Below are 14,038 nucleotides of genomic sequence, written 5' to 3'. Positions count from 1 at the left end.
GGACTGGGGGACTTCGGAGGCAGGTGCACAGTGGGGCTGAGGGAACTGGGCGGGTGCTGCCATCTTGTGGCTGTGGGTGCCACCATCTTTGAGGGAGTGGCAGTCTATTAGCATAGTCCCTCCTTATTGGCTGTGGGTGCCACCATCTTTGTGATGGCACTTAGCATATTCCCTCTTTATTAGATAGGCTATTGAAATGTTTTAGTTTAAACTAATATTTTAGTTTAAAGAGCTAAAGTGGGTCAAAATCCTATCCTCCTTTCAAATGAATTATCTTAGAACCTAAAGCCCCATCCCAGGTTACTGAGCACATTGTCCTCAGGAATTAAAGATCTGGGTGATGGCAGAGGAGACTGGACATGCAGAGTGAGGACTCCCCAGACATAGCCTTTCCTAACTGGCTGCCTCTCACCTGGTATGTAGTGTGGACCAGAGGAGTGAATGGCCTTCAGTGCCCTGACCGGCAAGTCCTTCCTCATCAGCATTTTCTGAGCAGCTGTATGGAGTGAAGAGTTAATGGGGAGTTGGGTTGACTTTTCTGTAGCAAGGACTGAGCCAGAGGGGGACATGACCGTCTTAGTTGTAGAGACTTACACAGAACACTAAAGATCAGAGTCTAAGTCCCTCATTTGGTTTGTGAATGTTTCCATGAAACGCACAAGATTAGCAAGGCTTTTCAATCACCAAATAGTTAAAATATCGTGGTAGACTAATTCCATGATAGAGTTTTCCTGGAAATTTTTCCTACGAAAGGTTTGGAGTCTGGAGAAGAGAGGAGCCTTTCTGGCTGAGCACTTCTGGGTATCAAAGCTTGGGTTCCCTTTAAGTGACATCTGCCCTATTCTACCTGTAGAGCAATTCCCAACCTCTTAGGTTTCTAGGGATTACCAGAGCTTGGTTCATTTTCCTGAGGAAACTCTAAATACACTCCATACTGTGCAGAGGGAGAATATAACACTCCCTCCCAGGGCTGCCCACCTGTGCCCCTCTGGGTTTGCGCTCAGCTCCCCCTGCAGCCTCCCTCACTGTGTCTCTCAGAGCGCAGTAGTACACAGCAGAATCTGATATATGGAGTGAGGATTTCTCCAGGTGGAAGGAGCTGTCACTCTTAACAAGCTTGGCCTGGAACCCCTGATGCTCGGTCGTCTGGTGCTCTGTTGAGCTCTTCAGGAGGAGTGAGGGAGCTTTGTTGCGAGACTGGACATACCAAAAAAGGTAAGGAGCTGAGTAAGTGGTCTGGTAATTGCAGTTGAGGATCACAGATGCCCCCTCAGTGAGGGTAACAGGGCCTTCTGTCTGGGTCACTGAGTCTCCATTGGTCACTCCTGAAAAATAATTATTTTGTTATGTTAGAAATGGATAGGCAAGAGGATTTTCAGTCAGAGGAGGAAACTACAAGCTTTCTCCTTGATTGTAGGAAAATGAAAATCATTAACATTTAGGATAAAATGTTACTTACTGAATGTTAAGAAGATCACAAGAACTGAACAGGTGGCAGAAAGCATGTTGACAGAAGATTATCCTTGCTCCCTAGAACACACCAAATGCAATAGGGCTAGTCTCTAGCGGGAACTTGTAGAAACTCATCACCCATAAATAAGAACCCCTTTCTGCACCACAGCCTGTTTTGTGGCTGCATTTACCTTCAAACCACAGCTAGAATACAAATGTGAACCACAGCAGAAGGAAGCATCGCCCTCCGCTGGTTATCCTTCAAATTGCACCACAATTGCACCATATCTTGGACCTTATTCCTCCCAATAACAGCAAGAGGGGTAGACACAGGGTAATGGGATAGAACCCTAAGATGAAAGTCCTAAACATTCACTCTGTGGGTTCATTAGTATTCTTGGGGAAATATTTATTACTTCCATCATTGCCGGAAGCCGGTCCATCCTTGCTGCTTGACACAGTCGCTGCAGGATAGAAACATCTGCACAGCATATGTTTCAAGGGACTTGATGTATATAGCATACTGTTCTTAATATGTTTGCTCCCCTTAGCACTGTGTGTTTTAACCAAGGTCACCTCTCCGAGAAAGGTTGTTTCCCCAGATAGGGATTTTTCCCTGAAGTTAGGGAGGGGATGAAACTCCTTAACTAAGTGCCAGGCGGGTAGTTAATCAATTTAACTACAAACAATCATGCTTAAGCTACATAATCTTTACTCCCTGGAATGGAGATAAGAAACGCCCTAACCTTTGTAATAGAAATTGCCCGGATTAAAATCAACTGGTATAAATACGGATGTAACAAGACAATAAACAGCAGAACCTCTCTGGAGATCCAGACCAGAACTTGGCTGGAGATCCTGGCTGTAGATCCCGGCTAGGCTGCTGATCAACTGAACACTGTCTCCGAGTCCTTCCTTCTTTGCCGACTCCGTCTACGCCTTTGGGAACCCCTGGACCTGCTGGGGTTGGACCCCGGCACATTATTTCTTGCATGGCAGAGAGATCTATATCTTCCCAAATAATCACAGGCACAACTTTTAAGTGGCATAGTCTGGGGTCTTTCCTTATATATGTCTCCATGGTTCTCATGGGTCAGAGAGAGATCCCTCTGCCTAGAAAGTGCTCCCTACTCTCCTCCAGTCCTTTACCTGAATTATTTTTATTCACCTCCTAACACTCACCACCACAGACAAAACATTATCTACTATAGTTCTTCTCAAATAATCTGTGGTTGAATAGCCAGTTTTTTCCCCAATCCATCATGGAATGATCTATAATAATAAAAGCATAATATGCTAACTAGACTGGACGTCTTTCCGGATGACCTTCTGGATGTAGCTGGGACTGTGAGGGAAGCCCAGGTCCCAGGTGCCAGAGGGAAGTCGGTGCTGGCAGCCAGGGAAAGGAAGGCCTACTCTTGCACAAATTTTGTGCATCAGGCCTACAGTCCATTTATAAAACACAAATAAAATAAATTACTGTGACTTATATTTCACTGACAAAGGTAGAGTACTATAGGAATTGACCTTCCAACCAGAAGCTTAGACAAAATAAATGAAACAATAAGTTTCAGACATTGGACTACAGGAAAACAAATGAGATGAGCTCTAAGCATTGCCCAAGCTTGTTTCCTGGTGGCAGTTCTAGTGCAGGGAGAAGTTACCAAAAACAACCTAGCTGTCTCACTGTGTTGGTGAGACAAAAGAGGAGTTTGGGGATCCAGAAGCACCTAAAATTTGTGGGCGAGTGCACCAGAGAGGAGGGATTTGGAAAGAGAGAGGGCGTGAGAGAGACTGCAGGGGGGTCGCTTTGGATCTTTGACTTAGATCTGCACACACAAGAGAGGCCACTCACTGAGTTCAATATCCCCTCTTCTTAGCGGCTCCTGGCCCAGATTTGGGGAGCAGCAACCTTACAGTTTTAGCCTTTGAGGGAACCTGCATAGGTAACCTGGTTCTTGACACACTATCTTTTTACTTCTGTCACATCATGGTTTTAATCCAATTTTGTATCTGCTTTGAGAAAGCCAGTTTAGGTGATTACCATCATTAGCCCTGCTATCTTCTTCCAGAGGCATGCATATGGTACTTAGCTGCCTATTTATTTGTTTTATTAGGGAATTCAGGAATCTCAATTAAAGGTACTGCTTGCTCAGTGTCTATTGGCTTGTTTGTCTCGTTCCCTTTGTAATTATCTGTGCTAGTAAAACAAACCCAGCAGAAAATTGAAAAGGGCCATTTTCATAGTTTGTTCTTTCTCTAGGATTGGGTTTGCTGTATGCAAAGTCTGATGTTGTGGTAAGAAAGCGAAACATTGTTCCCAGCTTCTATGAACCACGTAAGGCCGTTTGTTATTGCAGACTGCTGTGCTATTTTCCTGCACAGGCTCTCAGCCAGCGGCTGTGCTGTCCATATAATAACAATGGCTGTGACTAAATCAGCTGGACACAAAAATAATTTTCTTCAAATAATAAATATTCACCCTTAGCAGATTCTCTCACCAAATTGAAATTAACTTGGTTTTGACTCTTACCAAAATTAGGCCCTTAAGGAGAGTGACCATGCTGGCAGGACTCTCTGACTAAGCAGATCCCTAGCTGCTCTCAGGCTAACAGGCACCCTTGGGAAACCCTAAGTGCAAGCATTCTTCCTGGAAATTTACTAGTGGTCTACACTGTGTAAAGCTCTGTAAAAATCGCATAAGCCAAAACAAGACATGATTCCTATCTCAGGTTGCTTTCAGTCGAGTGAGGAGCTGATAAGTAAAACAGATCTTATCCCCAATCCTGCCTATATTCCCACTAGCTCAGGCCCAGGGGATAGCTGACACATTTATCACTAGGTGAATAAAACCTGTCTGAATATATAACCTCTGGTGTTTGGATTTAGTTTTGTCCTTTCATCTCTCTCTTCCTTTCAGAGGCCTGTTTACCAACATGTTTAACCCCCAATGCTCAGAGGTCTAACACTTAGTGGGTGGGAGTCCAGGTTTGGGTGTCCAGACACATGCCCAGGGCTTTCTTACTTCCTTCTCGTTTCATCACACTAGTTCTCTGATGAGCTTCCAGAAGGATTTAGTATTGTCTAGCCTTTGGAATAAATAAACTTCAGGTTCAAATTTATATATCTTAAATTTTGTAAAACAGTCTCAAAAATAAAAAGTCCTCCATTTTGCCTGAAAGTTGAGTTACTTAAGGAATGGTCTCTGGAATTTGGTTTATGTGAAACTTGATTAAATTGTTATTCTTGACCCTATGGCCACTGAAAGGTCCGGAGTAGGCGGGGTCGTGCACTTATGACATGAGGCCATCATGTATCAAAAGAGATTTTATTCCCGACACCTGGGTGCAGGTAGGCTGAGACCGAGAAAGGCATCAGCCAAGAGAGCGGGAGAGGTAGGTTTTTATTAACTTTTGCTGGTTGCAAGCCGCTCTGCTGACCTAAGGGTCTAGTCCATCCTTGGTTCCCCCCATGCCAGGTGTCTTCTGGTTATCTGAGCTGTGCTGTGCTCAAGGCTGCAAGCTTTCTGCAAGGTATCTGCTAAGCACAGTAAGTTTTTCTCTGCCCTGTATTATTCTCTCTACCCTTTTCATTCCCTTCTTAAAGGGTATATATAAAGGAAAAGAAGGGGGAAGGGGTTGACTTTTCTCTCTGTCCACTTCATGCATGGGAGGGACTGTCGTGGATGCCTAAGAAGTTAAGTCAGATTATTTCCTGGGATATAGGCCTGTAGGGTGCTTTTACCTGGGTAAGGACAAACTCTTCTACTTTCTGAACTAGGACTTGTAATCTTGTTTGTATAAATTTGGTAACTATTCTGAAAATGCCGGGCCTAAGAGGAAGAGTAGGAGAAATAGTGTTAGGGGGCCTAAAAGGGGTAAAAGCCCTAATTTGGGCAGAGCACTTGTAGGCTGGATCGTATGGAGTGCTCTATGCTCTCCTGACTTATTTCCTTGAGCCATTGCGTATTCTGTAGAATGTGTTGTGTTCTTTCCTCTATTTGACTTGTAGAGTTTAGACAAAAACAACAAGAGGTGTTAGCAACTAAATAAACCCCTCCCTCTTTGGCTAAGAGATAGTCTAGGGCCATGGTGAGCAAACCGCGGCTCGCGAGCCACCTGCGGCTCTTTGGCCCCTTGAGTGTGGCTCTTCCACAAAATACCACGTGCGGGTGCGCACGTACAGTGCGATTGAAACTTCGTGGCCCATGCACAGAAGTTGGTATTTTGTGGAAGAGCCACACTCAAGGGGCCAAAGAGCCGCATGTGGCTCGCGAGCCATGGTTTGCCGAGCCGCAGTTTGCCAACCATTGGGAGGGCAAGTAGGGGGACCATTTTAGGGATATAAGAGATCTGCAAAACTTAGAAGCATTACGAAGGTAAACAAATAGATGTGATCTGAAGAGAAATCCTGTAAATTGCCCTGGAGCCAGAGATCTGTAATGAATTCAAAAATATCTTGCACTGTTCAGATGGGATAGTATGGGCCAGGTGGGGGAATGTTGTCACTAATAATCTGCAAGAATGTGGAAGTCTGGGTATATAATTTATTAGTCATTTGGCTGATAGGAGAGAGGGGTTATTGTTTTTTTCAGGGAGGTTAATGGGAAGGTAAGTTATTCTGGAGGCAAGGTGTTTGTGTGTGGGGGGGGGGGAGTGTTTTTTTTTTTAATTTTTTCTCTTTGCTAGGCACCTGGAGCTTTCTGCTCTGGTGAGTTTTTATATCTGTACCTGGCCTATTGTCCTTGCTCTGGGGGTCAGGGATGATGAGGTCTGGGCACAAAAGGAGGTTGCGATGGTATCTAGGGGTGTTATTTTCTGAGTACAAATAGGGCTTGTAATCTGGTAGAGACAAAATGTTTTAGACATTTTAGTATTATTCGGGTAAAAGTTAGGACAATAAAGATTATGGCAAATGGTCTGGTGGAAGGAAAGAGATTCTTAAATTATTTATTTTTAAGTGTCCTTGGTTTAGGGAAGATAGGATTTACTAGATGGCTGCGGATTGCTGTTTTATTATTTCAGTTTCCCTATTCTGCTTGTTCTGGCTTACTGGCCTGTGTCATTTACAATATTTAAACCTTAATTTTCCAATGATAATTAAAAAGTAAACAACCAGCATTTTTTAAATTGACATTTATGAGCAATCTTTAACAAAGCATAACAGTTTTAAATTTACTTTATAGGTTTTCTGTAATAAAAGCTAAAATTAGGTGAACTTAAAACTTGTTGAAATATTCATATGTTTATCATTTAACCCAGCAATGTTCCAAAGCTTTTGAGTTGTCAAAAACTTTGGAAAATTATGTATAGGCATATGAGGCTAGAGAAAAGGTGGGGAGAGGCAGGGGGAGCAGGCCTCTAGCCGCTTGGATTTAAAACTCCTTAGAGATAATATGTTAAGGTATAATGAGTTCAGCTTTTAATAGTAGCCGGACTGTTAAGTGTTTGTGGTTTTGAGGTAAGGAAGTTGTTCTTTGGGAAGGGGTGTGTGTGTGAGTGAGAGGGCGCTGAGGTCAGAGAAGTCTTCAGAGCATTAAAGAGGTGAGCATGCTGGCCTTGGGATCTAAAGGCTCAGTGAGGAGTCCCTTGGCCGTGTCATGTTATAGAAGAGCTTTGTAAGAAAACTGAAATTGGGAACTCAGAGGTGAGAGTACCTAACGAGCCGGAGAAAGGAGAGTATTTCTTGTTTAGAGGAGGGGACAGTGATGGAGGAGATAAGGTGTTTACAGTCGCAGTGGTTGGCAAACTGCGGCTCGCGAGCCACATGTGGCTCTTTGGCCCCTTGAGTGTGGCTCTTCCACAAAATACCAACTTTTGTGCATGGGCCACGAAGTTTCAATCGCACTGTACATGAGCGCCCACACATGGTATTTTGTGGGAGAGCCACACTCAAGGGGCCAAAGAGCCGCATGTGGCGCGCGAGCTGCAGTTTGCCGACCACTGGTCTAAGGAATGGCATGGCTTTGTGAGGGTGAGTGAACTGAGGTAAGTGACTGTTGTTTGGGACAGCTGGGCTTTATGAGGGGATGTCTGTACCGTTTCAGTCTGGCAAGAAGAGTGGATAAGGGGTTATTTAGCAAGATGCCATGTAGAGGTGAGGTGGTACCCTGGGGGAGGGGTTGGCCTCGACAATACTTTGAGGGTTCATGCACACAGTGGAGTAACCTGCATAGGAGATATTGTCTAAGACGTAGGCACTCCCGTCAGTGAACCATGTTTGTGCCTCTGCAGAGAGAGGACTGTCCATTATGTGTGGGAAAGGGGAAACGGAGAGGCCCAGGACCTCCATGCAGTCATGTGTCTGTGGGTCACCTGCCCCGATGATATGGGGAGTAGGGCGGCTGGGTTAAGCAAGGAAGTGGAAGCTATGGTTACTTGAGGTGTTTGGAGAAAAAAGAGTGTGTAGTTGTTGAATGTGAGAGGGAGACATAATGTTCTGGAGATGTCTTTGAGATCACATGTCTTTAATGTTATGTGCAGAGTATACTGTGACCGGACTATAGAGGGTAATTTTCAGGCTTTCCAGAGTTAAAATAGCTGCTGCTGCAGGGAGATTTTTTTTAGGCACGAAGGCCATCCTAAAACAGTGTTGTCTAGCTGCTTGGAGAGATACGCAACTGCCTGGAGGGTGGGCCCCTTGTGCTGTCCCAGGAGTCCCACTGCCGTTCCCTGTCTTTCAGAAGTATATAAACAGGAAGGTTTAGACATGTTGGGGAGGGTGCGGGCCGGGACCCGGAGAAGGGCCTCTTGGAGAGTTTTGAAGGGGGAGGATATAGGGGTGGATGGATTTAGGGGTTCATTAGGGTCTCCTTTGGCCACTTGGTATAGGGGTTTTGCTAAAACAGCATGGTTGGGGATCCACTGACAAAAGTATCCAGTAAGACCTAAGAAGGAGAGGAGTTCTTGTTTGGTAGTTGGGGTGGTAATTTTGTAGATGAGGACGATGCGGGATGGGAGAATGCCCTTTGAAAATGGGTCAGGGCAAGTCCTAAGTAGATGACTTGAGAGGTGGTTAGATGTGCTTTTTAGGGAGACACCCAATATCCCTTGTTAGCAAGAAAATTGAGTAAGAGGTTGGTGTGAAGTTTTGAATCCTCGAAGGGGCTGCTGAGAAGATCATTAACGTACTGGAGGAGGGTGGAACTGCCTAGGTCTAATTCTTGTAAGTCCTGAGCTAGGGCCTGTCCAAAAAGATGAGGACTGTCTCTAAATCCCTGGGGTAGAACGGTCCAGGTAAGTTGCTGGGAGCGTCCCATGTCAGGGTCGGTCCAAGGGAAGGCGAAGAGGTTTTGTGAGCCAGGATGTAGGGGGGATAGTGAAAAAGGCATCCTTGAGGTCTAGAACAGTATGGTGGGTGGTGTTGGTATTATCAGGACATTATCATGCAATCTGTGGCGCACCATGGCTAGTTCTAAAGCACCTAATAGTCCTTTCCTAAATAAAGGGGGATTGGTAGCATGTGTTAGGAACTCAAAAACAACGGTGGACTAGGTGATTCTGTGAGGCTAGTCAAATTTTGGAGTGGGCTATTCAACAACAACTTCCTAATTAAACCTCTACACGTTACAGATGAGGAAACAGATTCAGAGAAGTTAACAGCTTGCTTAAGGTCACGTAGAGTATTTGTGTAAGAAGCTCTAAAACTCCAGTTTGCAGTTCTTTCTGCCTCTATTCCATACTGGATACCACTGGAAAATGGTATCTCCAATAAAGGCAGAAACCACGACTGTCTTGCTAACTAATGTTTCCCTAATACTTAGAACTAAAGGTCTTATGAACTAATGGATAGACTTGAGCTTATCAAAGTGGAACACGTGTTCTGATAGATGAAATATCGGGGAGAAAGTAGACCTAGTTAAATGACATGTTAATTCAGATTTGTTTGTCTTCTTAACTAGCTTATATATTACAACCAATAATTTAAATTTTTACTTTAAGGTTAATTCACAGATTTTTAAAATGAAATAAGACTACATTAAAGTCGGTTTGTATTCAACAGAACTTTTGACCTCTACCCCAGAGAATCTCATGCTCCTAGATTTTTTAAAGAGAATCTAGAAATTCAGGTTTTAATGTGATGACTGATATTCATTTATTTATTAAATTGTTAATCTTCACATGAGGATTTTTTTCCCCATTTTTGTTTTTGTTTTGTTTTGTTGTTTTTTTTTTGCGGAGACAATGGAAGGAAGAGAGAGATTGGTTGCCTCCTGCACATGCTGACCAGAGCCAGGGATGAAACCTGCATCCCAGGTACATGCCCTTGAACAGGAACCGAAACAGGAACCGAACCCGTGACCCTTTGGTCTACAGGCTGATGCTCTAATCGCTGAGCCACACCAGCCAGGGTGATGTGTGATTTCTTAATGTTGACAAGTAACTCAGAGGTTTTTAGACGTAAGTGTGGCATCCAAAATGAAAATCCTTGCTCCTTAGCACCTATTGTAACATCTGCAAAAAACATATATTTGGACAGGAAGTAGGCACTGGGCAATACCAGACAGGCCCTGGTTGCCACGCAACTGTCATTCTGACCCTGGCTGCTGGGGGCCGGGTGGGGTCGGGGAAGGGAATGCAAAAGACTGGACAGGTTAGGACAGATTCCCACTTTAAACATCCCTCTCTGTAGGGAGCTTCTACATGAGAGCAACGCATTCTGATGCTTTATAAAAAATCACGATAATGTCACAAAAAGAGAGGAGCCAAAGGAAGGTATTTGAGGAACATTTCAAATCTATTCTGTTGTGCAAAAGGTCATTTGTAGGATTATAGAAATAAATCTAAATTAAAAAATTTATTCTACCTCATTGAGTAATGATACTATTTTTTAAGAAAAATCAATGAAAGGCATTTTTATTTCAGGTAAATCAAAGCATTTGACATGATAGTTCATTCATAAATGTATGAATGATTCTGAAGTTTTAACAACACATCAGCAGAGTCACCTATTTGGTCTAAAGATAACTAGATCATTTCCCCATCTCAATAAAACCAAGAAAAGATTACATTTTCTTGTTGCCCTTTTTAAAAATAATATTTAATGTGCTATATATTCTATCTTAGTGTTCTAAAGAATGAGAGATCCCTTTGCTTTTAAGGGATGATATATCTACACATTCTGTATGAATTGAACTAAAGTTTCCTTGCCAACCCCCCCACCTGTGTTGACACAGCCCCTGCTTCATCCTGTCTGTGATGGAGTCCCTCCCCAGGGCTTCTATCTCATGTTGATGATTTTTTGGGGCCCCCACAGGCACCCACATCACTGTGTCATCTCTCAAAGCACAGAAATACACCGCTGAGTCCCCGAGCTGTGAGTCTGTGATGGTGAGGCTGATAGAACTGGCTGATTTCTGGAAGTTCAGAGAATATCGACCCTCCGTGGTATTTTGCTCATTATAAGACTCCTGGTGAATAAGAAAAGTCATTTTCCCACTTGGTGGTTGTTTGTACCAGAATAAATAGTAATTGTAACTGCTAACTTCATATGCACAGTTCAAGGTCACAGCCTCCTTCTCCACCACAGAAATTGCAGACTGGGCTTGAATTACTTTCTGGGTCATGCTGGATCCTGCAAGAAAGAGAAAAGATATAGACTGTAACCATGAGGGTAAAAGGGATGAAGTGGCTTAGGACCCAGCACTCTGGTTCCATTGCCCATTATCCTCCTTTTAAACTTCTTCAGACAACAATGATTTGCTTCTCCCACAAACTTTGGGACTGAGCGGAGCTTGAGCACTGTGTTTGTACCATCCTTACCAAGACAGATGGAGGCTATGACTGCCTTCAGCACACCGGCAATCAGCATATTGGTAGGTCTTCCCTTGAGTAAAATGTCCTATGTTCTATCTCAAATCCAGATCTTAATTCTGAACTCTGTGCTCAAGAGGTACAGGCAGAGATCCTGGGCTATGCGATGCTCTGCCCCCCTCCAGGAAATAGATATAGCAGATATAGCACAAGTTTGCTATATGTTGTGTCACACACTTCCTGTTAGGTGGGAAATGCTAGCCTCCTGAACTAGACCTATTTTATCTAGTTGTAAGTTATAGCACTAGAAATAAACAGAGGGAAATGGAATCCTGTTCAGTTCATTCCCCTTTGATGGAAAATGTGGGACTTTTATAGAATACAATTTATGATGCTATGGTGAATACAATGGATAATGTGGTTATGTATCTTTTGGTCTTATATATGTCTCCTTCTCTCCCAAGAGAAGCAATGTAAAAAGCAATCATGATGTTTTCACTGTCTCACAGGAAAACAAAACTTTTATTTTCAGCCTTTGTTTCTACTTTGCATGGAATCCAAAATATTTACATGAGAAATATTTTGTTGATAATGAATCATTTCCCATCATGCCTCCTGAGTCACAAAATGTGTCATGTGTGTGACATGTTCAGTAACAGCAAGGATAAAATATTTTCTGTGTGTGTAAACAAAAATTCAGAAAAGTCTACATTCCACTAAGTGCCTAATACAGAAATTTCTGTTATAACTCCATACATACATTTCTGAAAATCATCTTGCTCTCCAAAACCACCCATACTAATTATGTAAAAATTGGGATAGGAAAAATACTTAGACTGTACAATGCTGTAACAAGAGCATTATAAAAAAACAATAGAAATCCTATTAAAAGTATCCATTGGCATTTGTCCCTTGTTTCACAGCCAGTAATCTCTTTGTAGCTTTAAACATTGGGACTTGTGCTTCGCCTCTGTAGATATAAGTTCATGAGAACATAGGCAAGGTGCATCAAAATTTTAAATGTAATTGTTCTTTATAAATCAATATTTTTAAGATCAGAGGGGGAAATAGCCTCACAGTCTTTTTTAAAAAAATGTGTTTTTATTGATTTCAGACAGAGAGAGAGAGGGAAAAGAGACAGAAATATCAATGATGAGAAAGCATCATTAATCAGCTGCTGCCTGCATGCCCCCTAATGGGGATCGAGCCCACAACCCAGGCATGTGCCTTGACCAGATCGAACCTCAGTGTTCTGGTTCATGGGTCAATGCTCAACTACTGAGCCACACCAGCCAGGTGTTCCACAGTCTTTTTATCTGTGTTCTGTTTCACCAGGTGGCTTACCTTGAAAACTCTAGAAATTATTGAACCTACTAAAACAAACTCTGCTCACACTAAAGTAGAATTGAAACTTTTTATTTTTATTTTAGAATGAGAAACTTGCCCTGATAGTACTTTAGTTCAGCATAAATTATTCATGCACTTAGAAAAATCACAGGAAATCAATGAAAATTCCACATCATTTTGACATCATACCTGTATTTACTAACTGGGGAATCACGCTCAATGAGTAGACAAATATTTTTGTTTGTATTTGGAAAACATAGTTTCCATTTCCTTGACAAATACCTGTATGTTTCCTGATAACAGACACTGAGGCTCACTGTGGCTCCTAGAATAACCAGGCTGGTCCCATTAAGCCCCATGTGAGTCCCTCGGGGTTTGTGCTCAGCTCCCCCTGCAGCCTCCCTCACTGTGTCTCCCAGAGCGCAGTAGTACACAGCAGAGTCTGACATTTGCACTGAAGTTTTCCTCAGGTGGAAAGAGCTGTCTGTCTTCACAAGACTGGCCCGAAAGCCTCTGTTGCTCACCTCCTGATTATCCAATGAGCTTTTCAGGAGGAGAACCGGCTCTTTGTTTTGATATTGGACATACCAGAAAACAAAAGCTGAATAGGTAGTCTGGTAAGTGCAGTTCAGGGTCAAAAATGCCCCTTCTATGAGGGTAACAAGGCCTTCTGTCTGGGAAACTGAGGCTCCACTGGTCCCCCCTAAAAAAAAAAGTAAAGGTTTTGTTACATTGGCAGTGAAGAGGGATGGTCTCCAGTTTGGTAGGGATTAAAAGTTATCCTAAAGCCAAGGAATAGAACATCTTCAACCCCTTGAATAAAGGTTACTTACTCAATATCAACAAGATGACAAGTCCCAAGCAGGAAGGAGACAGCATGGCTGGTGGAGAAGCAGCAGCAGTCTTGGTTGGTAGTACTGAAGCTGAGAGGGCTGTTCCTCTACTCTCTTGATCCCTTATTGGAATAGTCTTGGCTCAGGGGTTAAGCAAGACAAACTGCCCTGCAAGTTCATGTCACAGGCTGTAAAAAAGGTGTGTTCAGAAATGGAAGAGGTGTGTCAAACCACCACCCAAGGGCAGCAGCGCCCTCTCCTGGTTTCTCCTCTGTCCTGCAGCCTGCTTTGAATTGGATATTTACCTTGGAGTGGAGCTTAAATTGTAGACATAGAAGGGAAATCATGCCTGGGGTGCGAGGTAGAGCTCTAGGAAGGAAGCACCAAACACCTTCTGCATGCTTCACAGTGGTGTAGGAGGTGAGACAGTGTACAGTTCCTCAGGGCCCTCTTTAAGATTCAGGGCAATATGGCTCCCTTAAATCTCCTTAGTCCCAGCATCTAATGTCTGTTCACATCAAGTATTAAGCTAATTTTAGGCATCTTAGGGTGTACTGAGAGTTGAAAAAAGCATGATCTAAGTTCTCTTCTTGAAATATTCCCCCGCAGGTCCCCTGGAACCAGCGGATGAGCCCCTCTGCTTAGAATACTCTC

At 43.2% G+C, this 14,038-nt stretch overlaps 3 gene segments (V, D, J or C); all 3 read right to left on the bottom strand.

Annotated features, from left to right (window-relative positions):
• Window positions 1-838: 838 nt before the first annotated feature.
• On the bottom strand, window positions 839-1,595 carry LOC132228460 (T cell receptor alpha variable 18-like). The segment is given in 3 exon segments: window positions 839-847; window positions 979-1,325; window positions 1,460-1,595. Coding segments are annotated over 3 exon segments (402 nt in total).
• Window positions 1,596-5,154: 3,559 nt separating this feature from the next.
• LOC132228409 (T cell receptor alpha variable 19-like) lies at window positions 5,155-11,362 on the bottom strand. The segment is given in 3 exon segments: window positions 5,155-5,284; window positions 10,614-11,025; window positions 11,214-11,362. Coding segments are annotated over 3 exon segments (591 nt in total).
• Window positions 11,363-11,433: 71 nt separating this feature from the next.
• On the bottom strand, window positions 11,434-13,533 carry LOC132228365 (T cell receptor alpha variable 18-like). The segment is given in 3 exon segments: window positions 11,434-11,508; window positions 12,869-13,254; window positions 13,385-13,533. Coding segments are annotated over 3 exon segments (507 nt in total).
• Between the last annotated feature and the right edge of the window lie 505 nt (window positions 13,534-14,038).

The sequence above is a fragment of the Myotis daubentonii genome, chromosome 1, assembly GCF_963259705.1.
Source record: "Myotis daubentonii chromosome 1, mMyoDau2.1, whole genome shotgun sequence".
Lineage (NCBI taxonomy): Eukaryota > Metazoa > Chordata > Mammalia > Chiroptera > Vespertilionidae > Myotis > Myotis daubentonii.
The sequence above is the reverse complement of the archived record's forward strand: the minus strand, read 5'-3'. Positions and strand labels throughout refer to the sequence as shown.